General features: G+C 35.7%; 1 protein-coding gene across 4 annotated transcripts in view; it reads left to right on the top strand.

Moving 5' to 3' along the window:
• Positions 1-3,495: 3,495 nt before the first annotated feature.
• The window catches only part of LMNTD1 (lamin tail domain containing 1), a 43,240-nt gene continuing 19,230 nt past the window's right edge, over positions 3,496-27,505 (top strand). The window contains exons 1-8 of one of the 4 annotated variants that reach the window (XM_047865733.1): positions 3,496-3,671; positions 3,765-3,883; positions 6,872-7,101; positions 9,761-9,959; positions 20,184-20,370; positions 20,916-21,035; positions 22,712-22,926; positions 23,498-23,669. In XM_047865733.1, coding sequence (XP_047721689.1) covers positions 3,795-3,883; positions 6,872-7,101; positions 9,761-9,959; positions 20,184-20,370; positions 20,916-21,035; positions 22,712-22,926; positions 23,498-23,669 — 1,212 coding nt within the window. In that variant the 5' untranslated portion in view covers positions 3,496-3,671; positions 3,765-3,794. Of the gene's footprint in view, positions 3,672-3,763; positions 3,899-6,871; positions 7,102-9,760; positions 9,960-20,183; positions 20,371-20,915; positions 21,036-22,711; positions 22,927-23,497; positions 23,670-27,505 lie in introns of those variants that run through there. The other 3 variants (XM_047865735.1, XM_047865734.1, XM_047865736.1) reach the window with 3 other exon arrangements.

Here is a 27,505-nt window from a genome sequence, read left to right as displayed (position 1 = left end):
TCTATTTTAGGATGATGGTCATTTAAGTTTGAACCCATTCTAAAAGCACTGAATTTTTACTGTCCCCTCCCACGTTTTATGTATATAATGTCATACTTTACATCCTTTTATTTTGCTTATCCTTTAACTGATTTTATATATATATAATTTTACTGCTTTTTTGATTTAGCTACATTGGCTTTATAAGTAATTAATCTACTACTTATTATGTTTGTGTGTACCCGTGAAACCTTTTCATTTTGTAACTTTTTTATTCTTGATTATGGCCATTTTCTTTCCAGTCAAAAATTCCCTTTAACATTTTTTGTAAGGCTGATATAGTGAGGAACCCCTTTAAATTTTATAGGGGTTCTATAATTAAATTTAAATTTAAATAGTCTAGGAAACTATTTTATTTCTCCTTCTGTTCTGAAGGATAGCATTGTTGGATAGAGTATTCTTGGTTACAGGTTTTTTTCTTTCAGCATTTTGAATATATCATGCCACTCTCTTTTGGCGTACAGTTTCTGCTGAAAAATCAGCAGATAGCTTTATGGGGTTTCCCTTGTATGTAACTGTTTTCTTCTCTCGTGGTGCTTTAGGATTATTTCTTTGCCATTACTTTTTGCCATTATAATTATTATGTGTCTTGGTGTGGACCTCTTTGCATTGATTTTGTTGGGGGCTCTCTGTTCCTCCTAGATCTGGATGTCTATTTCCTTCCTCATATTAGGGAGGTTTTAACCTATTATTTCTTCAAATAAATTATCTGCCCCTTTCTCTGTCTTCTTTTTTTGGGATACCTATAATATCAGTGTTATTGTGCTTGATAATGTCACTGAGTTTCCTTGAAATATTTTCATTTTTTACTATACTTTTTTTTTCTTTTTGTTGTTCAGTTTCTTTGCTTTTCATTATTCTGTCTTCCAGCACACTGATCCATTTTTCTGCTTTCTCTTATCTACTGTTGATTCCTTCCAGTGTATTTTTTAATTTCAGTAATTTAGTTCTCTATCTCTGATTGGTCCTGTTTTATATTTTCTGTCTTTTTGTTGAAGGTTTCACTGAGATCCTCCACTCCACTCTTTTTTCGCATCCAATTAGTGTCTTTATGACCATTCCTTTGAATTTCTATGAGGCATATTTCTCATCTCCAAATCATTTTGTTATGATTTTGTCCTGATCATTTGGGATATATCCCTCTGTCTCATTTTGTCTAAATATGTTTGTTTCTATGTATTAGGAAAGTCAATTATATCTCTTGAAAGTAATGGACTTATGAAGAAGAGGTCCTATAGTGCCCTGTAGTGCAATGTCCCTTGTTCATCAGAACCTGGCACTTCAGAGATGTCTCCTATGTGTGTTGCATGCACACTACTGTTGTGGTTGAGCCACATTTTCCTTCACTCCAGTCGGCTAGGTGGTCATCTTTGTTGTGGGCAGGGTTTGGTCTCTGTGCTATTATGAGGATAGTCTGGGACCACTTTGTGCGTGTAGTTGGGTCAGACCAGTCACTTGCCCTCAGCCTGTTATCCAGAACTGTAGTTGCACTTACCTGCAGGCTGCTATCCCTGCATTGTCTCCTGAGTGGCTTTTTTTGGTGAGTGAAACCTATCAGACCAGATGTCTGCCTTCAGTCTGTCTGTTTGCAGTGGCCCCCCCAACTACAGGGCTTTCTCTTTGTGCTGCCCCCTGTGAAGTTTTTGTCAGTGGGCAGGGCCAGCAGTTAGATCAGATGTTTTCCCCCAGCCCACCGCTAAGGCTGCTGTGGAACTGACCTGTGTGATTATCTTTCCCTCTCACCAGAGCAAGAGTCATTTTGGAGTGGTGCTGGCCACTGTCAGGGCTGCTTGTAGAAGGTGCTGCATCAGACATGACTTTGGAAGGATTAAGGCAGGTTGGATGGGGCAGTCTGCAGGAGAATGTGGGGGCAGGGCACATAAGTGTTATCAAGGTAAGTGCTCATCTTCTTGGAGGATGAAACCTAAGCTAGGTACCAAGTGTTCATGCTGGTTCCCACAGATGTCTGGCTATCCATGCTGGGGTTAGATGGAGATAATGGTGCCCGCCAGCTCTTTTGTTCTTGGAGAAATTTCTTAAAGATTCCTGTTCCTCTAGCACACATTCTGACATTAGTAAATAAATCTTCCTGGTGTACCCCAGGTGCTTTTCAAACTGCTGCTTCTATGCTGTATCTTGTCAAAGTTGTGTGCTGTTTTGTTAAGGGTGGCAACTGTTTCCTGTCACCTTCTGGCTCTCCTGGAGCTGAGCCCACTGATTTTGAAAGTTCCCAGTGTTAAAACCCAGTGATTGTGAAAACTCAAAGTTAAGAATTTCTGATTTTCAAAGCCAAATGTTATGGGGACTCATCTTCCCAGTTCAGGCCCCATATGTCTGGGGTGCCTGGTGTGGAGTCTGTTCTCCTCCTTTTCTGTGCTTGTGGTGTCCCTCTGGTATTTGTGGTTAGTCTCACAGGTTAGTTTGGCTCCCAACTGGGGTTCCACCCTTTCTACCATTTTTTTATGTGGCCTCCTTTCCAAAATTAACTGTGGAGAGTCTATTCTGCCAGTCTTCATGTCATTTTCTGAGTTAGTTACACTGATGTGGCTGCTATCTAGGAGTATCTGTGTGAAGAGGTAAGTTTAGGATCCTCCATGCCACTATTTCATAGGTTCCCCAAGAAATCTTTTTCTTTTGACTTATTAAAGCAGTTACTTTGTTTGTTGGCCTTTGTATTTGACTATTATTCATCATTCCCAGATGGAAGCTATTTTCTAATCTAAATTGGAAGATGTTTATCTTTATTCCTTGAAGAAGGAATTGTTAGTGCCTATCTGGTTCCTGGTACAGAGTGGATGCTTATTTAAATATTTATTAAATGAACCTACTCACCCAGTAATCATCATTGTTAATCTGCCTTATTACTGTGTACAGTCACGCACCTTCCTATGTGTTAATTTTATTCTTATGTCATAATTATCATAAAGCATTAAGTGTGAATCTTTTATTCAAGGTTGGAATCTGAACTAAGTGATTTCTTCTAAACCATACTGCTGGCATAACTAGGAGAAGAATTTAGGTCCTCCTGGCTTTGATTTCACTATTTCTACCAATAGGTTTCTTTCTGCCTGAAAAGTATACAAGTTTTCTGTTCCTGCTGCTTGGCCATTTGTGTGTGTTCAAAGAACATTTGCCAAAACAAAATAAATTAAAAAAAAAAACAATTAAAAACAGTAACTAATGCTCCCAGTATTTATATATAGGCCTTGACTCTCAGATATCCAAAATAGGATATTGAATATTTTGGTATCAAAATTTATCTGGTGAGAGATATGGCTCTCCTAAAAGCAAGTTACCTTATTTACTGTCTGCAAATTGAAAAGCAGGTGCAGCATCAATATAGTAATTGCTCAGAGACTGGAACTTTGTAACTATGGAGACATTACCTCACAGTGTTCTAACAGGCAGTGTTGGCCAGATGTGAAAGTTACAGTCATAAAGGTAGCCTTGCTGGGTTGCCGCCCTGCCTCTTGAGCTGCTTCAAGTGAATGTTACACACCTTCACCTTGATTTGCATAATATCATTAGCCAATACCAGTATTGGCTATGTCAATATTTACATATTTACATTAGAAGCCTGGCTCTGGCACCAGTTTGGGAAAGAAATTATTTAATCTGGCATATGCTTTGAGGTAGTTAGATTAACTGGTGAGGTCACTTGAAAATAAAGTCTACCTTCAAATTCAGCTATATCTATTCCTGATATCATGATTTTTTTTCCCCAGGAAAGAAAAGAGACTTTTCTTCTAGCCAAGATGAAAGACATGCAAGCCAGTCAGAAAACTTCAGTGGCCCTGCAGAGTGAAGTCCATGAGCAGGAAGATAAAATGGAGAATCAAGCACAGTAAGAATGGCATAAGTGAGAGGAGAGAAGGATCTGAGTTTTAGAGGATAATGAGGGTGTACTTGACCTCTTGTTTCAAAATATCTTATGAAGTAGTTGTAACTAGAATTGATTCCACACATTTTCTAAAATTAACTATAACATACAACTATTTCCCCAACCACTGTGTTATAAAGTACAGTCCTTGAGTAATACAAAAGTTCACCTGTACAGATCTCTATCATATGAGTCATGGTTGAGGCTCCAAAACTTATATCTAGCGTGTTAAGGAAATTGGCAGATAATTTCTTTAGAACTACTTTACTGACCTTGGGGACAAAGAATTGATAGAGAATTTTGGTTTGGAAAATGCCTGTGAGGATGTGAAATAAAAACTGCAACTCACCCCACCACCACCAAAAAAAAGAAAGAAAAACAAAAGCAAAAAACTACAACTCCCTGTTTTTACTAATTAAATCATTCTATCAATTAGAGGATTAGCATAGGTTTTCCAGGTTTTTTTTTTAATGGCCTCTAGTATTGAATATACCCAATTTAAATACCTAAATTTTTTTTAAATAGGCTCCATGTCCAATATGGGGCTTTAACTCACGATCCTGAGATTGAGAGTCTTGTGCTCTACAGACTGAGCCAGACAGGAACTCCCTGCATATACCCAATTTAAAGCTAATGTTATTTCGCACCTAGGTGTCCTGTGTTTACTGTTCAGTTCAGGTCCATTTTTTAAATGGTCATCTGAGGTCATCTGAGAAATGATTGGTGTCAGTATTACCAATGTAGTACCCCTTAAAATAACATTGAAATGTGGGAATTGAACTTTTATAACTACCTCTGGTTTAGTGCTAATCAATCCCAGAGGTAACAAAGTACTAACAAAGAGCTTAGAAAATTCCATACAATAGAGTCAAAGCTAACTAAGCACTAGGACAAATCCCTTATCTTCCAAAAAGAGTCTAACAAGTCAGGGAGTACAGGGTTTAAATAATGTGTCTAGACATGTGTCTCTTCCTGAAATGTTGGAGCTCTTACAAAAGTATGTGCACCTATTAGAAATTTCTTATTCAACTACAAAAATAAGAATACTTTGTGGCCCTAGGCCAGATTTCTTTAATCACAACATTTGCAAAAGCTTATTAGGAATCTTCTGTGGAATTAAGTTATTCCAAAATGCTATTGTTTTACTGGAGGAAGAAAAAAACTTTGAAGCTTATAAAATGAACATGCTGAAAAGATATAGGCAGTTTTTAATGAAACCCAGATAGATGTAAGGAACTTTGAAAGAGAAAAGTACTTTTCCTGCTTATTTTAGCTAGTATCAGGCAGAAATCATATCATATGATCCTGTCTCAGGTTGGACAGAGACGAAATATTTTTAATTTGACAATTTACCTCTATAGTCTCCTTCCCACTACCCACCACATCATAGACAAGAGTATATTTTCATGGGCTAGAGCTTTTATGACAAAGATGAGTGCTTAGGATGTCAGCAAAATGGCAAATGCTCGAGTTTAACATGTATTGGGCTAGTAGTACAATTTTCAAAGCCAATGCCATTTAATTATTTAAAAAAATTAACTAGGATGTCTGTGCCTTCTGAGAGGTACATTTAGAGAAGTCTGGTTTTGAGTACAGAACTCTCCAGATACAATATTTCTGATGAAGGAACTTACAAATTGCAGAACAAAATTATGAATATATCTTGGTAAACAAAGAGATTAAGACTGATATCACTTTGGTGGATTAGGAAACTTCAGGCCCTTGTTCCCTTATGAAAACATTTGGAAAAAAACAAAACAAAAAAAAACAAACAAAAAAACAGAAGACTTGCTAAAATATCTTCATAGGAACTCTGGAAAATAAAGAGATCAAAACAGTGACAATCCATGAAGGCAAATACTTAGCTCTTGACTAACAGAGGTAGATAAGTGGCCCCCAGTAAAGGGGTGCATAAGCTGACCATTTACCAAGTTTTTCAGAAATCTAAAGGATTTTGGACCCCAGGACTTTGTTGATAATTCAAGTATTAAACACAGACACATGCATACACACACACACACACACACACACACAGATTGCTTTGAGGTAACTAAATCTCAGTGTGACTCATACAAAGTTTGTCACAAACCTTTTCATGAGTCGTGCCATGGGAATATTGTTTTACTTGTAAAATAATTGTGTTGTAGTTTAGAGGCTTTGTTTAAATGCACACTAGTTAATAAATGCTTTATGCATTTAAAAAAGAAAGAAAGGAAAATCTTTGTTCATAGTAAGATTTACTTATAAAAATAATACTGGAAAATTAAGTCTTTCTTCTCTCTCTTTTCTATATTCCCCTCAACACACACACACACACACACACACACACACACACACACGCATGTACACACACATGTACACATGTGCTCTGCATTTATAGAAATTAATTTTCAGACTATATTTGAAAGTAGACATTAACTCTAGAATTTTTATAATTAGAAATAGAAAATTAGTTAAGCAACAGGAATTGAAGGAAAACGGTTTAGTAAACAATGATATATTAAACAGGTATTATAATCATGCTTTTTAAGCTAATTGAAAGGGAAATATTATGTAACAAGTGATAAAAGTGGGATATAAATGGTTTCTAGAGTCTCAATTTTGAGTTAAAAAAAATACACTAAAAAGCCTGGAATTAAAATTGTAAAATTTTTGGTTGGTGGCATTTTGGTGACTTTTGTTTTCTTCTTTCTACTTTTGTACGTTTTCAAAATCATCAATAGTCGCAATTTACTTTTTAGGTAAAAAAGTAAATAAAAGCATGTCTTGAGGCTTAAAGCATCTTACTTAGATCATTAAAACTACAACTGTAAGATGTCCTTATGCGTACAAGATGTATAATTCTTTTAAAAAGCAGAACTCTGAGTAATAATCATAGTTCATGATTCTTATGTTTGTATCTATTCGTTTTGACTTTCTTACTTTGTTTATTATACTATTTTATGTGCACAGAAGAGAAGACACACATGATGGTCGCCCAGTGACACAGCGATCTTTAGTACATTTTTTTCCGCAAACAGATTCAGATGCCACACTGCCTTTGTCACAGTCATTAACCTATGACACACCTCTCAGTTACTATATGTCTGGCCCTCAGTTTAGTGGAATAACTGTATCAACAACTGGGCAGAACACTCCTAAAACTACTATAGAGGGCCATTCCCAATCAGCAAACAGCTTGGGTAAGTAAAACATGTATCAAAAATTTTAGACTATTTTTTAAAGCATGCAGTTCAATAGGTTTTTTATGTGCCTAGAAGTCAGAATGATGTGTTATGATTTGTCTCTAATAACACAAATCTCTTAATGTCATATGCAGAGTAACTTGATTATCCTTACCATTGATCTTAGCACTGGAGTCATACTCAGGTCACATAAATGTATGTGGCCAGATGTATCATCCCCATGATTAAAATATCTTGAATTGTCATAATGTTCATGGGCTGATGGCTGAGGTGCTCTAGAATTGCTAGATGAAAATTCTAATGTGTAGCATTTACTCCCCTTCCTCTGAACACTATCAGAAAGACTAAGCGATGTCTTGTGTATTTGTGCCATTAGAAGACTTATGGCTTATGTAAGGAAAAGACAGATAACAGAAAGAAGCAAAATAAATGGTAACAAAAGGGTGGAGAGAAAAAGAACAATAATGAATTTGGAGGAGAAGAAAACAGAAGCAGTTCTATAATAGGAAAAAGTCAGGTTTTGACAGTTGCCAACACTGTAAACAATGCACTTTAGCAATACCCACAGGATGTTTGTTTTTAACCAAGTGTAGGGAACTTTGAGGGTATATTAATTATCAAGGTTTACTGAAAAGACCATGGTCTTGGAAACAGAGGACCTAGCTCTAAACTATATTTCTACTTCCTGCACTGGGAGATTTTAGGTAAGGGTATTTAACATCCCTGAGTTCCATTACCCACAAGTGCAAAATAGGGATGAAAATGTCAACTTCACAGGGCTGGCCTAAGAATTAAATAAAATATTTATGAAAATTACCTAGCATACAGTAAGTACTAAATAAAAGTTAGTTGTGAATCTGAATATATCTACAAGCACCTTCTCATTAAATAGGTTAAATTTGGGGTCTGTATTTCAATTACCAGTCAACAAGTTTCCAAACTGGTAGCACAAACACACCCATGACTCTTGATGCCTCTGTTTTCCTCTATTACTCTGTGGAAAGTTAAGCCTGGCTGCTGTTTATCTGTGTTTCATTTTGTTTCTGATATTTTCCTATTTCATTTGAGGATTTCACCTAATGCCATTATTACCTATGCTTCATTGTTTGTATGCCTAAAATATATTTTTTACAAAGACCTCCTAAGATCACACTGACCTTTAGCAGTGACCAAAATCCATACACTCAAAAGTGAAAATACCAACTTTACATCTAGGGAGGGAATATTTTTCCTTCTTTGTCACTGTATCATCATGGTATATGTCCTATATTTGGATTAAACTGTGCAATCTCTTAGTATTAAGGGGAAAAACAAAACATAGTGGTTTCCCCTTGCAAGATGAGACTTGAGCTGAGCTGTATTCTTCTCCTTCAGTTACCGTAGATTCAACTTCTATAGATAGATACCTGGGTTCCTTTCTAGATTAAGTAACAACTGGCGCTAAAATTAATCCATCTTCTTTCTTTTTAGAATACAAAGATAATGTATAATCTCCTTCCCCAAAGAAATTTAATGATTAAGTAAATACTCACTTGACTGGAAATGAACTAATTGAATTCCATACATTGCTTCTAGACAAAATACTTTGAGGAATTCTTTTTAGGAACTACGTGTTTACTCCTTTCCATGTTTCATCTTGTTTTGGCTTTGTTAAAGACACAAGAATATAAAGCAAACTCTAGATTGCCTTAATCCTTTGATGATTTTGGACCCAGTGTCACATTAACCAAAGTCCCTGAACTACAATAATTGCTATCACTTACTGAATATTTGCTGAATACTAGACACTGTGCTAGACAGTTATCTACATTTTCTTCAATCCTCACATTGCCTTACACAAGGTAGTATAATTTGTGTTCAGGAAAATGGAGAATTAAAAAGTTTAAATCCACTGGCTTACTAAGTGGCAGAGCCTGGATACAATTGCAGGTCTGTGTAAATCCAAGATATTTTGTTCTATCCACTCCATCATGGTCCCTCTCTGAAGTGTTACTCTCTCTGCAGACACATGATTAGGTTTACTCAGCATGGTTCTTTCCATGCAAAATCATAATTTAAAAAAAAAAAACAAGTTTCCAAGAGCATACTAGAGTCTGATTAAGCATTACTTTATCTTTCTAATAAAGAATTTTAGTTCATTAGAGGAAATTTAAGTCTTTACCTGGCACAATTACTAATTGTTGGTAGGAAGGATTCATTTGAGGTTTTAATTTATGGGTAATAATTTGGGGAGGATGGCTACTATGAAATAAAATAAAGTTGTGTTTATATATAACATATCCAAATTTGAGAAACTCAAATGTTTTACCTCCTGGAAAGCTTATGATGCTTCTAGTACATACGAAAGCTTATAATGCTTCTAGTATTTAATAATCAGTTGAGTAAAAGTCATTATGCCAGTGATATTATTGATAATTTAAGATTATTGAAATAATCTCTAGAAATTATGTGTTACTAAAAATAATCACTAGTTATTTTATAGACTTTGGCTTAAAGCTTTTAATTATCCTCATTGAGTTTGACAGTGACCGTAAAATGTATAAAGAATATAATTTTGTAGAAGCAAAGAATAAAGATAGCAACTTTGGGTTCCTTTAATGTCTTTTTATTTATTTCTCTCTCTGTTGCTTTCCTCTTTGACTGATTTCTTTAAAAGGAGTCAACAGCTTCATAATGACAAAGAAACAGCCTCTGTCAGTCCTTGCTCCTGAGACAGCTGTAACTGGGGAAGGAGAAGATTATTTCCTATCTTTGTTTGGTGATTCAAAGAAATTTGCTGCATGCTCATTCCAGGCAGAGAACACCCGGAAGCACTTTTCCATGATTCTTGAAGAAGTGGGCCAATCTAGATCCAGGTACATATTCCATTTGAACTATTTAATATCTCCTCTTGGGATAGAAGCTACTTTATATCAGTAGAGAATTTTATTTCTTTTTTCTTAATGTTTATTTATTTTTGAGAGACAGAAAGAGTACAAGCAGGGGAGGGGCAGAGAGAGAGAGGGAAACGCAGACTCCAAAGCAGGCTTCAGGCTCTTAGCTGTCAGCAGAAAGCCCAGTGCAGGGCTGGAACTCCTGAACCATGAGATCATGACCTGAGCCGAAGTCAGACGCTTAACTGACTGAGCCACCCAGGCGCCCCAGAAAATTTTATTTCTAATCTGTTGTTACATCCATGATTTCATCTAAAACCCTAAACAGTTTGTTGAAATACAACTGTTTCACGTTCTGAACAATGATAAGAAATCAATGTAACTTTCTAGGGAACCAAACAAGGATGCTGATTTTTCAAAGATGCCAGAGAAAATAGCACTACATAATCCCTACAAATAAAGTCAATTATATTTTTTTATTATTGGGAAATCATTCAGATGGATTTAGTATCTTTTTTCTCTTCTACTAGTCTCTTGAGTTCAAGATATAAGGAGAAAGGTGGACTTATTCCTTGATCCATTTTTATGTTTGTTGGTATCTGGCAAAAAGAATTATCAGGATGAAAGTTGATATTAGAACTGAAATAAAAGAGTAGACTCATCTATACATTTACTTAACCCTGATTTTCTTGTTCCTTAACAACAGATTGAATTGTGAATTATTAGTAATAAACACATGTTGACAGAGGGTGTTAGAAGGCTAAAAGAAGTTGTTAGCCAGGTTTGATGATCAGACATAAAGGAAACATTTCCCCTTAGGTCACATTTCCTAAAATCACCCACTATTACCATTCAACTGTAGTGAACACCTAAGTGTTCTTTCAACCATCCAAAAACACTTCATCAAATTGTTCATTCAGTATCTATCTACCATGTTAAAAATGATGACTTGTTTGGGGCAAAAATTCAAAAAAGACTTGTGAATATGGTTTTAAGAACTTTCACTCAGGTATATCAGAAAAGAGCTGCAGGTGTAAGGATTGAGAGAGAGGCAAATAATGTATCAAGGCATTTAGAGGAGAACTTTCTCCCAGCCAAGGATGATCTGGGAAGACTTTGTGAAGGAGTTATCATTTAGAATTATCTTAGAAAGATAAGTAAATTTGGGGTATGCAAATTTGGAGTCTTTGAGAACATCCTAGATCACTAGTTCTCAACCCTACCTACACAATTGAATCACCTGAGAAGTTTTTAATGTCCTGATCCTACCCTAGACTCTGAGTCAGATGTTCTAGTGCTGGAATAGAGCATGGTATTTTTTTAAACTCCATAGTAATTCTAGCACACAGCCAAGGTTGCGAACCACTATCTTACTTAGAGCAAAGGAACAGCATAAACAAACTGAAGGAGGCAGAAAAAGCTAGGATCTAGGAGATATAAGGCATTTTACAGCATTGCTCCACTGAGCAGTGTATCAATTAGTGTAACAGGGCTGTAGGGGCCAGATTTGGGGAGTGATCACAGTGAGCCTTGAATACCAGGCTGAGGAATTTGATCTTCACAATGGGCATGGGAAGCAATGGGAAAATTTCAGACAAAGGAGTAACAGGATCATGATTCAGAACGCTTAATTGTGGCAATGAATATTATGAATGAATGTTGGAGTAGCATTTTGTCAAATGCTTTTTATGCATCTACTGAGATGATCATATAGTTTTTCTTTCTCAATGTTAAAGCAACCCTGCGCTCTTCAAATAAATCTCATTTGATCATAATGTTAAACCTTTAAATATATTGTTGAATTTGATTGGCTAAAATTTTGATTCAAATGTTTACATCTATGTTTGTGAAGAGTATTGATCTGTAGTTTTCTTCTGTAATGAATGTCTTTGTCTGCTTTGGCATCAGGGTAAAACTTGCCTCGTAGAATGAGTTAGGATATAATTCCACTCTCATTTTCTAGCTGAGTTCCTGTAGGATTGATTTTTTCTTAAATATTTTATAGACTTCATCAGCAAAGCATTCTGGGCCTGAAGTTTCTCTGTGGGAAGGTTTTTACCTACAAATTCTATTTCTTTAAAATAGATATCAGTATATTCCAGTTATCTGTATCTTCTTGAGAGAACATGAATAGTTTGTGTCTTTCAAGCAATTTGTCCATTTCATCTAAGTTGCCAGATTTATATTCATAAACTTGTTCAAGATATTTCCTTATTATCACTTTAGTATCTATAGAATCTGTAGTGATGTAACATTTCTTGTTGCTGATACTGGTCAGGTGTGTCTCCTTCCTTTTTCCTGATCAATCTTGTCTGAGAGTTATCAGCTTTATTAAACTTCTTTTTTTTTTTTTTTTAATTTTTTTTTCAACGTTTTTTATTTATTTTTGGGACAGAGAGAGACAGAGCATGAACGGGGGAGGGGCAGAGAGAGAGGGAGACACAGAATCGGAAACAGGCTCCAGGCTCTGAGCCATCAGCCCAGAGCCCGACGCGGGGCTCGAACTCACGGACCGCGAGATCGTGACCTGGCTGAAGTCGGATGCTTAACCGACTGCGCCACCCAGGCGCCCCTATTAAACTTCTTAAAGAACCAGTGTTGGGGCGCCTGGGTGGCTCAGTCGGTTGAGCGTCTGACTTCAGCTCAGGTCATGATCTCGCGGTCTGTGAGAACAGTGTCCAATATCTTGGAAAACATCAGTTCATATAATTTCTTCTAGATTCTTAGTTGTTTCAGGTGAGAAGTCAAATACAGTTTCTGTTACTGAAACTCAGCTAGAAACAGAAGCCTCTTCTCAATTTGATTGTTTTCAGTAAAATATGCTGTTTATTTCCTGCTATCACTCATTATCTCTAAGGATGTTTAATATATTCCAGCAGGAGGAAAAAATAGTAGACAAACAAGAAACAAAATGAAGAAATTATTAGAATTTTCACTAGCTATGCATGATCTTTCTTCCTACCTCTAAGACCATATATTAACTTCCAGGTCAGTTCTAGATGTCTCAGGAGTGACCAAACTACATTAAGAAGGCTACCTTCCCACTCATTCTCATTCTCTACACTTCCCTAGGCAGTTGTTCATTCTGTAAATCTAGAATCAGGATGGTAGGAAGCTGTGGGCCAAGATGGGCCTCACCAAGATAATGATAACTACATGAATAGTTTTTGTCCAAAATAGCTTATAATGTTACAAATCTGAGGGCTTTTCTCTTGTAATAGCAATGAGCTGAATCAAACTCCCTGAGTCTTCCTAAGTTTGTCTTCTAAAAACTTATAGGTCTCGGGGCGCCTGGGTGGCTCAGTTGGTTAAGCAGCCGACTTCGGCTCAGGTCATGATCTCATGGTTTGTGGGTTTGAGCCACCATTGGGCTATGTGCTGACAGCTCAGAGTCTGGAGCCTGCTTCCGTTCTGTCTCCCTCTGTCTCTCTCTCTGCCCCTCCCCTGCTTGTGCTCTCTCTCTAAAATAAATAAACATTAAAAAAATTTTAAAAAACCTTATGAGGTCTTAAATACTGTACCCCTTCATCAGACCTCCCACAGCTATAAACATAGGTGCCAATCTGTACAGAGAATTGTTAGGTAGGGGTCTATTGGAAGAACTGACACTCTAAGGTAATTTTAGCAAACTTTAGAGTTGTAGAAACCTTAATGTAGATAAGTAGCATGAAGCTATCAAGAAGAACCTAAGAACTAGATAAATCAGGGCTTAAATAATGGAAAATGTTTGTTTTTTAAAAAGTTACATAGCCATATGTCTCTTCAATCTCTTTACTAATCAGTCCCATGCCAAGACTCCTGAAAGAATGATTGGTACATTTTACACTCTCAGCATATCATGACTTATAAGCAGAGGTCTGAAGTCACTTTTCTACTAAAGAAAAGTGGGAAGGCTTATTGTAAAAAGAAAAAGATAACTAGTAAATGCTGTGTGATAGCAGTTTAATAGCCCTGCCTCTGTGAATTTCTATGTACTGTGTGAAGTATTTTCCTATAGCTTTTGGCCAAATATCAAAAGGCAGGGAAACCAAGTGATTAGCCCTGACATGGGTGAAGTTATTTTTTCCTTCAGACAAGCTAATTTATTCTATTTATGTGCATAAAATAAAAATTTAAGATCAATGAATAAACAGTTCACATAAATAATGGAAGGTTTTTGAAAAGCAACTGTGCATATTCCATTATGTGTATGATAACAAAAGGATAACGGAACTATTCTAGGTTCTTATCTGTTTAAAAGCAAAACTCAAAATAGTGCTCATCTCCCATGCAAAAAAAAAAAACAAGTCTGAAAAACAAAAAGGCATCTTGTCAAGAAATTAAAGTATCTCACAGAGAATTCAGTAACAGTAGGATGAGGATGACATAGAGGAATTCTAGGCAAAGAAGAGTAAAATGTTATACCAACAATTTAGTAAGAACCATAATGGTAATGCAAAAGAAAAAACAGGTATGTAAATTTCTCAAAAGTAAACCTCTGCAAAACAGCCATTCTCATATAATGCAATGGAAATATGAAATTAGACCGCTATTTTTAAAGCAGTTTGGTAGTGCATATTGAGATTTCATGGATGTTTACATTCTCTGTTCTCACAATTCCTCTTCTAGGAGAGGAAACTCAGAGTGATAGCCTGACATTTTAAGCCATTTTCTCCTCAAAACAGTTGCTAATTTGAAACCAGCAGCTAAGAAGCTGAGAAGTTAATCATATATTGGCAGTCTCATAAGACTAGGTGAATAAATATTGAGATTCAGGGCCTGTCAAGAAGGAGGACCATTGATAAACAACCCAGGCCTTCAGGTGGAACCTCAAAGGGTCACCCAATAGTAAGAAGTTACAAGGCATACAAAATGACAAAAGTTGACCAAAAACTAAGGTTAAAAATGGACATTAAAAACAGGCCTAGGTAGGGGCGCCTGGGTGGCTCAGTGGTTGAGCGTCCAACTTCAGCTCAGGTCATGATCTCATGGTCTATGAGTTCAAGCCCCATGTCAGGCTCTGTGCTGAGCTCAGAGCCTGGAGCCTGCTTCAGATTCTGCATCTCCCTCTCTCTCTGCCCTGCCCCCGCTCATGCTCTGTCTCTCTCCCTCTGTCAAAAATAAAAATAAACATTAAAAAAAACTTAAAAAAAAAACAGGCCTAGGTAGTAAAGATATTATGTTTATCTGACAGGGATTTTAAAATAACAATGACTAAATATTCAAGGAATTAAATGACAAAATAAATATTTTATTAGTTTATTCTCTTATGAAATTATCAAAAAGAAATTCTAGAAGTAAAAATTCCAATAAGAGAAATTACCATTTCAGAAATAGTTGGGTTTAACAATATATTTGATGCAACACAAGAGAGAATTATTGCACTAAAGCATTCTCAGAAGAAAATACCCAGGCTGAATTGCAAATTTTAGAAGAACAGACATTAGCACACAATTATAAATAGAGAAAGATTTAAAACAAAATTGAACTACTTGTAACTGAAGTCCCTTAAGGGGGGGAAACACAGATTAAGACAAAACAGTATTGGTCAAAATCCAACATAGAAGTTTCCCAACCTAATGAAAGACATCAAGCCACAGATGCAAGAAGCACTGCCAACTCCCAGAAAGATAAAAGGCAGAAAAATAACAACCCAAATCTCTGATTACATTGTAGAAAAACTTCTAAAACAGAAGACATAAGGAAAATCTTAGAGAAAAAAAGACACTTAAACAAAAGATTGGTAGTGGTTTATCATTAGAAAAACAGAAGACAGAAAACAGAAGACTTTGGCAACATTTCTAGCACACAATTTAAAACTTTATAAGAAGTGTATGTTAGTTTTCTATTGCTGCCATAACAAATTATCACCAATATAGGAACTTAAAATTACATGAATAATACTTTTATTACTGCACAGTTCTTCTTCCAAAAATATGTGTATATATTTAAATGCTATTTTAGAAATACTATTAACTCAATTATAAAAATGTAAAACAACCTTATAGAAGTGGAAAAAATAATATGAACAGGGAATTCACAGAACAAAACTGTGTGGCCAATAAATAGCTTACTCAACTTCTCTATAATCAGGGAAAACAAATTTTGTACCCATGATATTGAAAATATTAAGAAATTTGAAACTTTCAAGTGTTAGTAGGGATGTGGGGAATAAGAAGAGTGACTACCAACACTTGCAAAGACAGTGAGTAAAGCATGCAATGGCATGAATTATCACAAGTCTTGTGGTAAATTTTAAGACTTCATGGTTACAGTTTAAGCAAAGCTAGGTGGTAGGGGGAAAAAAGAAATTATGTACAGCCTCGTTTCCATGCTATGAAGCTGGTGTTTTGTCTGGAAGTATATGGTAAGATACTGAAGGGTTTATCCTTGAACAAAGATTGCTCTGGAAGCAAAATGGAGACTAGTTAGGAGGGTACAATACTGGAGAAACCAGTTAGGACACTATTACAATATCATACAAAGGTGATGAGAGCCTAATGAAGAGAGAAGCAATAGGGATGGGGAAAAGGGGATGTATATAGAAAGATATAGGGATAGAATCAATAGTATTTGGCTACAGATAAGGCAGGGTTAAGAGAGTGCAAAAGTAATGGAAATTCCAGGCATGGCCAACAGAATAAATGATGACATAATTAACTAGAATAAGTTTCCCACTCTTCCCAAATGATGAGTTCAATTTGGGGAATGTTGATTTAGAGGCACCTTCAGAGTCTGTGGTCAATTGTTTCTATGGGTTGAAAGCTCAGCTGGAAAGTCTAATTTAGATTTAGCAGTCATCAGTGTATTAATGCTTACTTAAGCCTTATTCATAGATGATATCACATATATGGAGTGTGATGAGAATAAAAGAGGGTTAAAGACAGAATCCTGGGGATCAATATCTGAGAGATGGGTGAAGAGGAAAAATCTGAAAAAGAGACTAAAAAGAAAAGAGAGAGAGAGAGGGAGGGAGAGAGAGACTGAAAAGGAGCAACCAGACTGAAAGAAGGAAAACAGTGGACTTGGGTAAACAAGAAGAGTTCCAAAAAAGAGGCCATATCTGGCAGAGGCAAATACCACCGAGATATTAAGACAAAGACTGAGTTTGTGGGAATGTAAGTTGGTACAGCCACAGTGGAAAACAGTATTAAAGTTCCTCAAAAAATTAATATCATAGGATCCAGCCATTCTACTTCTGGGTATATACCCCCAAATGAAAGCAACTCTGAAGCAACTCTACTTCTGGGTATATACCCCCAAATGAAAGCTCTGAAGAGATAGATAGATGGCACTCCTATGTTTATTGCAGCATTATTTACAATAGCCAAGATAATAGAAGCAACTTAAATGTCCATCAATAGATGAATATCTATCTATCTATCTATCTATCGAAATCTTACTCAGCTGTAAAAAAGAATGAAACCATTTGCAACAACATGAATGGACCTAGAGGGTATACTTCTAAATGAAATAAGTCAGACAGAGAAATACAAATATCATATGACTTCACTTATTTGTGCAATCTAAAAAACAAAACAAACAAACCAGAAACAGACTCATAGATAGTGAAAACAGACTGTTGGTTACTGGAGTTGTGAGAGCTTGGGGCCAGGTAAAATAGGTGAAGGGGATTAAGAGATACAAACTTTGAGTTATAAAATAAATCATGCTGATGTAATGTACAGCATAAAAAATATAGTCAATAATATTGTAATAACTTTGTAAGGTGACAGATGGTAACTGGACTTATCATGGGGATAATTTTGTAATGTGTAAAAATATTGAATCACTATGATGTACACCTGAAACTAATAGGATATTGTATGTCAATTATACTTCAATAAATATACTGTAATACATATTTGACAATTGCTAAGAGAGTGGATCTTAAAATTTTTTCTCACAAGAAACAATGTAACTCTGTATGGTGGTGGATGTTAACTAGACTCATTGTGGCAATCGTTCTCCAATGTATACAAATATCAAATCCATATGTTGTAAACTTGAAACTAATATAATGTTTTTCAATTATATATCAATAAAAAAATAAGTAACCACTCAATTTATCTCAGTTTACTAACCAAGAGGATATTGGTCATCTTGGTCTAAGGCAGAAGTAGATGGTAGTGGATCGAGAAGTGAATAAGAGGTGAAGAATTATTGACATAGTCTTTCCAAAAGCTTGATTGTAATAGCAGTATGAAGTGGAAGATGGAGGAAGATTGTTTTTTTTAAGGTGGTGGCAGTTTGAGGATACATATACATTTGGGGAAAAGGGGCACTGTGGAAGGAGAGGTTAGTATTAAAGGACAAAAGAAGAATAATGAATGGACTGAGATGCTGAAGCAGTGGGGGGAGGCGGTGAGCAGAGGGTTTCACTGTGGATGGGAGAAAGGCCCCTCTTCCACTGAAACAAGATGGGCTGGAACAGAGAAGAGGTAAAGTGGGTATGGGTGAACCTGCTTCTAAGAGGAAAGCAGGAAAACACACTTCTCTCTAATGGCCCTGTTTTCTTAGTGAGATTATTTGCTGAGAGTAAGGATGGAGATGTGAGGCAGGGTTTTGTACATTGTTGGAGGAATAATGGACCAGGCTGGTTTAGCTCATGAAGAACACAACTTGCTAAAACACACACACACACACACACACACACACACACACACCCCTTGCTGCCAGTTACTAAGGGAGTCATTAAGGGCCCACCTGTGGTTGAAGACCAATTTATTTTGTGGCAGTAATTTATACATGTGTGTGTGTGTGTGTGTGTGTTTTCTAGCAGTACTCAACCACCAGGCTATATAGACTTTAAACAATTTGAATGTTTGCATCAAACCTCTTTGAGAATGCATTAGTTGAGTGAGACAGAAGAGCTAATGCTAACATTTATTGGGTACTCTTGGACACGGCAATCTCTCTCTAAACATGTCTGTAAAATGTCCTTGTCTGTAAAATGGGACTAAATAGTACTTGTCTCACTGGTACTTGTTGGAAGAATTACATGAAATATTAGTGTTCCTCAGATTGTTTACCATGACCTTCAATAAGAAATGGGTAGCCTTATTGTGAGGATTAAATGAATATCTGAAAGTTCACAATGCCTTTCCCAAAATATCTGGGGACTTAATGTGTTTCAAAATTCTGAATTTGGGGAATTTGAGGAAAGTAATATGATGACCAGAACACATATTACATAACATCCCATCAGGGCTTAGAAAAGTATCCAAAATCAAACATTAATCTTTCTACAGCCAAACATAATTAATATTCACACAAACCACAAATGAAGACTCTTAATAGCCTCCCAAGAGTTTCAGGTCAGATTATGCCACCAAAAGAATTCAGGTCAGATTTTTCCTCAAATGTATATTTTTGTCAAGTTTTTATTTAAATTCCAACTAATGGACATACAGTGCAGTATTAGTTTCAGGTATAGAATTTAGCGATTCATCACTTCCATAAAATGCCCAGTGCTCATCACAATATCAAACGTATTTTTTTTTAAGCTTTGGGGTTTTTTAGGATTTTTTGGATTTTGGAATTGTGGATATGAAATTGCAGTTATAGATACAATCTTTACAAAGTACCCAGCACATAATAATTATTGGTTATTATTACTGGCATTTCACTTTTAAAATGATGGCTATAACCCACAAATGGGATTTCATGTGACCCACACTCTAAGAAATGCTAACATACAGATGTTTAGCCTGGTCCCTGGTACACACTAGGCTTTCAACATGTTGCAGGGAAAAATTACCATTTTATATTTGTATAATATTTTAAGTTTCAATCATTCTTTTTAAGCATGTAGTTGCTATTCATCTTCACAGTAACTTTATCCAAAATAATCTGAATGGTTTAACTTTCCTCTTCATTTAGATGGTAGTTTCATGTCTCAGTGCTTTTATGATGAACAGAAGGAATGTAAATAATGATAAACACATCTTCCTATGGCATTTATACCTTGACACCTAAAGTGCTTTCTAACTTTTCTTTAATTACTTTATGTGAAAGAATTTTGTTGCATAGATAAACAAGCAGAACCAAGAGATCAAGCCATTTGTCTTAGGTTATAAAATACACTATTTCTACATAGACTGTGTCCAACAGACTATACAGCTATTTGAATGTTGTACTTTCAAAGCATATTATTCAGTCCTTAAAATGAGCTAAAGACACGTTTCTCTTAAGTCGCCTTATAATCTTTGTGTTTTATTTTTTCAGTGCTCTTGGAGACATTAAAATAGCTGAAGTAAATGTCAAGGGTTTATTCGTGAAGCTCATTAACTCTTCCCTTGACAAAGAACTGGAGATTGGAGGTCATATTCTCCAGCAAAATGTGAATGGACAAACAGTCTCTTCGTACCGCTTCCTTCCAAATATCATAATGCAGGCCAATCGCACAGTAACAGTGAGTGCCAGATATAAATGCTGTGATGCTCTGAACTAGAATTGTACAGGAAAAACTCATCTACCCAGCCAGACTGGCTCAGCACCAGTTGTTTCTTCATCATTTGATCTCTACGTAAAATGTGGTTTCTCGTTGTTGTTGGTTATTTGTGCCACTTTGTCCATCCCTAGATGTAAATTAACACCCATAATTCAATTTCCATTGCTTTCCTCAATTTGGTGTACAATACCTTTTGTTTTTATGATTTCACTATTAAAATGAAATACTTAGGTTCCCAAAACTAAGCAAACATAATCCTTAAAAGCAAAGAGATTGTTTGCTTAGAGAACAGGTAATTAGTTGATGCTGGAAGGTTTCCTTTCTTTTTTGTGCTTTCCTTTAAGTCATGTACAGTAGCTTGGTTTACACAACTGATATTATATATTATGCAGTCATATTTTAAAACCTCATTGTTCAAAATGACACATTTCAATGACCCCCTGACATATACAAAACTATGTGAAGCTGCAATGGCATTTGTCATTAACAAACCATTTTTCTTATAGGTATGGGCAGCTGCATCTGAAACAAAGCATCAGCCACCATCAGATTTTCTTTGGAGAGAACAAAAAATGTTTAAAACAAGCCCAGATTGTACAACAATTCTGTGTAAACCTAATGGTGAAGTCAGTGTCTGATTCTCAACAATAGCTTTTAAAAGAATGCATAGCTCTCCTTAGGTTCCCCTTCTCCTCTCAGCTGACTCAATTATTTTCCATCCTTAAGAGCTCAGATAGAACCATCACCAACTGCAATAACATGTCAGGCAAATCAACAGCATCCTCTTCCCAGGGCCAAAATGCCAAAGAGCTACTTACAAGTTGGCAAAAATAATTTTCATAGCCCATATTTATAAGAAGTTATTTCAAATTTTAGAATTAGGGATGGATTTTATTTATGATATTTAGCCCAAAGAGTGGAATAAGAAAGGAAAGTACTACATAGAGACCTTTTCTATTCATTTCTCAATTATTTGTTGAGATTATTGTCCATTCCAATGGCTGTAATAAGTGCTGAGAATATAACATAGAGTAGGATATGATATCTGCTCTTAAGATATTAATATTCTAATGAAAGAATCTATAGTCTAATTTGTAACAACTATACTTTAAATCAACTTCACCATAAATTAAGTGTATTAGTAATAATTTTAGGTAACTTATTCCCAGTATTTGACAATTTTATATTTTCACTCTATCTTTTCCTTAGCATAATAGTAGCGTTAAGTATATGCCCAAAAACACACTAATAAAGTTGAAAGCTATCTTTGTTTACAACAAAAAAGTTAATCTTTTTGCAAAAACATTATTTTAATTTTTCTTAAAAAATCTTTTTTTTCTTACCCCCAGTCTAACTTACTATGTCATATAACTACTAATCCAGATAATATGTTAATTGGAATCTATCCCTTTGATTGTCTTTCTTGCTACATTATACCTCATTCTTAGATTGTACTCTCTCTTTTGAGTAGACTTGCTAATTTATTAAGAGACATTTAATGTCTTTCTGTAATAACAGCAGTTGTTAGATAGGGAGACCACTCATTAGCTGTAATTTTGAAGCATTTACTCACTTACCTTTAGATCTTTCAGCGGGCTAAAACTGAATTTTGTAATACTTCTAATGATTCTCATTGATGGGAAAAATAGGTGATATAATCTAAATTATTTACTCAGCCTTGTAAAAAATCATTGGCAGATTATGATTAAGGCATTTCTGTTTCATATTTTTCATCACATTTATCCACCCATTTATTTGTTCTGCAAACACATTTGGGGTTTCTACTTTGTGTGCACACTGTTCCCAGACACTGCGTGTTGAACGAGGGACCAGATCTCTGAGCTCCTGGAATGCCTATTTGAGTAAATTGTCCTTCCCTGAAATGAAATTAGTCTTTGTACTTACACTGCTCCTTTTACTCTGATTTGAACTACACAACTACTTACAACTGCTTTTTGCATAGTTCTTTATAGTTAATGAAATTTAGTAGCTTAACTGAACCTCACAACACCCTCATATAACAATTCCCTACCACCATCCTCCCCATTTCACGTTTGAGGACACAGTCCAAGATAATAAGCAACTAATCTGTCTGAGGTTATGCAGTTTGTAAGTTTCAGAATTGGAAACTAAGGCCAGGATGTTTTATTACATCCTCACTGTGTGTTTTATTAATTCACCCATAGTAAGTGAGTGGCATTAAATTGTTTGACTTTGAAATTTTACTGCAATAAGCCTATGACATTTAAAAAAATCTATCCAACTCCATCGGTAGTTGACATTAATGAATCATTTTTGTTAGGCTGTCGCCTGGTACACTCCTATTCACTGGAAACAAGTGTGGGAGAAATTAGAGACTGACATTGAATTTGACAGATGCTCAATAGTAAGTCCAACGTCTCGAAGACACATATTTCATTGGCCAACAGCTATATCTACAACTAAAGAAAAACAAGACAAGTCTAATAAGGATACCTCAAAAAATCAGATGGAACAAGTTAGAGTTTTTCTTAAAAGGTAAAAGTTGTTTGGATTTTTAAAAAAATTTTTTTTAACTGAACAAGTAGGAATGACTGGGTGACAAGTAGAGACATGATGAATAGGTAAATCAATAATGACAAAAAAAATCCTATTTCAAATAGAATGATAAAAATCATAATACTAGTTGTGTTTTGTGAAAAACACAGAGAAAGCAGGGTTATAGTCATGGGACAGTAAAGGCAGGTGACTTCTGCTAGGCAATATCGAGACCCCTCCGGCCATTTCACTTCTTAGTGGCAATGCTGTTAGAGGCAAGGCTGTGGAGAGGTGAAGAGATGAAGTTATCACCATGTCTTTAGCAGTGCTTCGGTGGAGGGAATAGTGAATCATCTAGGAATTTCATCTTGGATCAAAAGTTGCCTTGTGGCTTAACGGGAAGAATTTGTTACACACGTGTGGGCAAATACTTCTGATGTGATAAAAGCACTGCCCACGTGGTCTTAAAAAACGTGGTCTTGAAACATGCTTTCACTTTAATTGAGGTTCATTGATAATGAACTATGATGATCCCTTTTTGGTTCACTTTAGACTTAATTTTTTTTTACAGAGAAAAAGAAAACCCACCAACCCTTTTTCCTAATAGCAGTCCTTGGTGCCACAGTCCCAATGTCCCTGCACATCCCTACTGTCCTCTGATTGAACCTCACAATACCAGCATGGCTGGAAGCAGCTTAGATAGACAGCCTAGGCCTCAGTCATCTGGGTCTGATCCAGCCCAGGTAAGGCAAAGTACTTATTCCACTGGAGAGTTAAGAGATGTGGGTGGGAGGAGGAAGAGAGAGGAGGAAGGAGGAGAGAGAAGGAGGGAAGGAGACCTGGTGAAAGGGGATAAGTGATAAAATTCACTAAGTACTAAAAACTATTTGGGGCATTTGGGTGGCTCACTCAGCTGAGCATCTGACTCTAGGTTTTAGATCAGGTCATGATCTCATGGTTTGTGGGTTTGAGACCTACATAGGGCTCCACAGTGACAGCATGGAGCCTGGTTGGGATTCTCTCTCGCTCACTCTCTCTCTGCCCATTCCCCACTCACTCTCTCTGTTTTTCTCTCAAAATAAACAAACTTAAACATAAATAAATAAATAAATAAATAAATACTATTCATTTCTTCAAGTGTATATGGCTCCTAAAGCAAGTATCATAAATCATTCACTTACATTTGCTTTAGCACAGTGTCTTCTACTGTTCTCAATATCTATTGAATAATGATTTGCTATAATGATTTGCAAACTTTTAATTAGTAGAGGGATGCTTTTTTAAATGAAATATTGGGCAGACTCAATATATAAAAGAATAATGTGGCCAGAAAGAGTACATAGGATACTTGAAGTTTGGTCAAAAGTACATTTTGTTTTTCATTAGGCAAGAAAAACTAGCCTTACAAAGTTATTCTATGCTTAAAGAAAAATTTATCTTTTCTTTTTTTTATATTAAATATAATCTATTGTCAAATTGGTTTCCATACAACACCCAGTGCTCATCCGAACAGGTGCCCTCCTCAATGCCCATCACCCACTTTACCCTCTCCCCCACCCTCCATCAACCCTCAGTTTGTTCTCAGTATTTAAGAGTCTCTTATGGTTTGCCTCCTTCCCTCTCTGTAACTTTTCCCCCCTCCCCTCCCCGCTGGTCTTCTATTAAGTTTCTCAAGATCCACATATAAGTGAAAACATGTGGTATCTCTCTTTCTCTACCTGACTTATTTCACATAGCATAATAGTCTCCAGTTCCATCCACGTTGCTACAAATGGCCAGATTTCATTCTTTCTCATTGCCAAGTAGTATTCCATTGTATATATAAACCACATCTTCTTTATCCATTCGTCAGTTGATGAACATTTAGGCTCTTTCCATAATTTGGCTATTGTTGAAAGTGCTGCTATAAACATCTTTTACAAACACATTCTAATATCAATACCAAATTCTTACTCTTTTTCAACAAGAAGTTTCTTATTTCAGTCCTCTTAAGTTGGGTTATCAACCCAGGATCTGTGAATGGATTTTGGGAAGTCCCTGAACTGCTACATCTGGTACACAAATGCGTGCCTATATGATGGTTTCTGGAGAAAGAGTCCATGAAGTTCATCAGGTGCCCCCAAATGTTTACAAGAATCTAATTAGAATGCAATTCCCAATCCTAAGCTGTGAAAGTCAGCTTCATACAGGTGCTATATGCTGCTCAAGTTATAATGATTTGCAAACTTTTAATTAGTAGAGGGATGCTTTTTTAAATGAAATATTGGGCAGACTCAATATATAAAATGTTACAAGGAAACCTGTACAAATTGAAGAAAAGATAGCAATTCCCACTGCCCACTATACCCTTCTTCCCTCCCATCTTCCCTGGCTTCTTCTCTCCTTCCCTGTGATCTTTGAGGTACCTTTCTGGAATCATAGAATTCTATACCATAGTATGAAAACCAGTGTGTGAGCATATTAACACATAATTGGAAGTAGTACCCCCAAAATAGTAACTTTTAGAAGTGGAATGATAAAAATTATGTAAATTCCTGAATATATTCAGTTTCATAAAATTAATACCCTACATCTTTGTGCTTGACTTTCTTCATCCATCAAGTAAGAGATTTGGAAATTTAAAGTGCTCTTTAGCAATAATTTATACATATAATTTTTATGTATAATACACACAGACACACACTTTTAGTGCATTACAACTTAGATTTGAGATTCATAAGAAGAACACGAATTATGTTTTTCTCCAAATAATGATAGTAGACACTATTTTACCCGTTCTAGACAACTTGTTTCTCAAAGAAATTTGGCTTCAAATTTTCTTTCTTTAATCTTTTTATTCAACTATAATTAACATAAATTTTATTGTATTCCAAGTGTACAATATTATTATTTAAATCTCTGTGCATCACTCAGTGCCCATCACGATTACTGTACTCATAATCCCCTTCACATATTTCATCCATCCCCCCACCCACCTCCTCTCTGGTGACCACCAGTTTGTTCTGTATATTTAAGAGTATGTTCATGAACAGACGTTACTCCAAAGAAGACATACATACAGATGGCCAACGTGAAAAGAAACTCCATATCATCCATCATCAGGGTTATGAAATCAAAACTACAATGAGATATCACCTCACACTTGGCAGAAGGACTAAACTTAAAAACTCAAGAAACAAGTGTTTTGAAGATGTGGAGAAAAAGGAACAAAACAAATGGACAGGGAGAAAAAACAGGCAAACCAAAACATAGACTCTTAACTATAGAAAACAAACAGATGGTTACCAGAGGAAAGGTGGGCAGGGAGATGGGTGAAATAGGTGAAGGGGATTAAGAATACTCTTACCTTGATGAGCACTGAGTAATATATTGAACTGAAATTAATTAACACTGTATGTTAACTACTGGCATTCTAATAATTTTTTTAAAAACAATATTTTAAAAGATCTATAAGAATTTAGATCTAAAAGATCTAAAAAGATTTTAATCTTCTTTTAAAAGAATCTTTTTATCTCTTTTATTCCTTGTTCACATGTTTTGTTTCTTAAATTCCACATCTGAGTGAAATAATATGGTATTTGTCTTTCACTGACTGACTTATTTCACTTAGCATTATACCCTATAGATCCATCCATGTTGTTGCTCCAAATGGTCAGATTCTATTCATTTTTAAGGCTGAGTCATATTCCATTGTATATATATACCATTTCTTCTTTATTCATTCACCTATACATGGACCCTTGGGTTGCTTCTAAATCTTGGCTACTGTAAATAATGCTACAATAAACATAAGGGTGCATATCTTTTTGAATTAGTGTTTTTGTTCTCTTTGGGTAAATATCCAGTAGTATTTTCACTATGGTGATCATATGGTAATTCTATTTTCAATTTTTTGAGGAAATTCTATACTATTTTTCACAGTGGCTGCACCAATTTGCATTCCTTCCAACAGTGCACAAGGGTTCCTTTTTCTCCACATCCTCACCAATGCTTGTTATTTCTTGTCTTTTTTTATTTTAGCCATTCTGACAGGTGTGAGGTGATATTTCATTGTGGTTTTGATTTTCATTTCCCTGATAATTAGTGATGTTGAGTATCTTTTCATGTGTCTGTTGGCTATCTGTATATCTTCTTTGGAGAAATGTATATTCATGTCCTCTCTCCATTTTTCAGTTGGGTTAGTTGTTTCTTTGGTATTCAATTGTATAAGTTATTTTTTTCAAGTTTTTATTTAAATTCCAGATAGTTCACATTCAGTGTAAGATTAGTTTTGGGTGTAGAATTTAGTGATTCATCACTTACTTACAAAACCCAGTGCTCATTCCAAGCGCCCTCCTTAATAACCATCACCCATTTAACCCATTCCCCCACCCATTTCCCCTCATTTGTTCTCTAAAGTTGAGTCTGTTTTCCAGTTTGCATCTCTTTATTTTCCCCTATGTTCATCTGTTCTGTTTCTTAAATTCCACATAAGAATGAAATCATATGGTATTTGTCTTTCTCGGACTATTTCAGTTAGCATAATACACTGTAGCTCCATCCACCACGTTTCAAAAGGCAAGATTTTATTATTTTTATG

The sequence above is a fragment of the Prionailurus viverrinus genome, chromosome B4 (genome assembly GCF_022837055.1).
Source record: "Prionailurus viverrinus isolate Anna chromosome B4, UM_Priviv_1.0, whole genome shotgun sequence".
NCBI lineage: Eukaryota > Metazoa > Chordata > Mammalia > Carnivora > Felidae > Prionailurus > Prionailurus viverrinus.
This window is presented reverse-complemented; position numbering and strand designations above follow the sequence as displayed.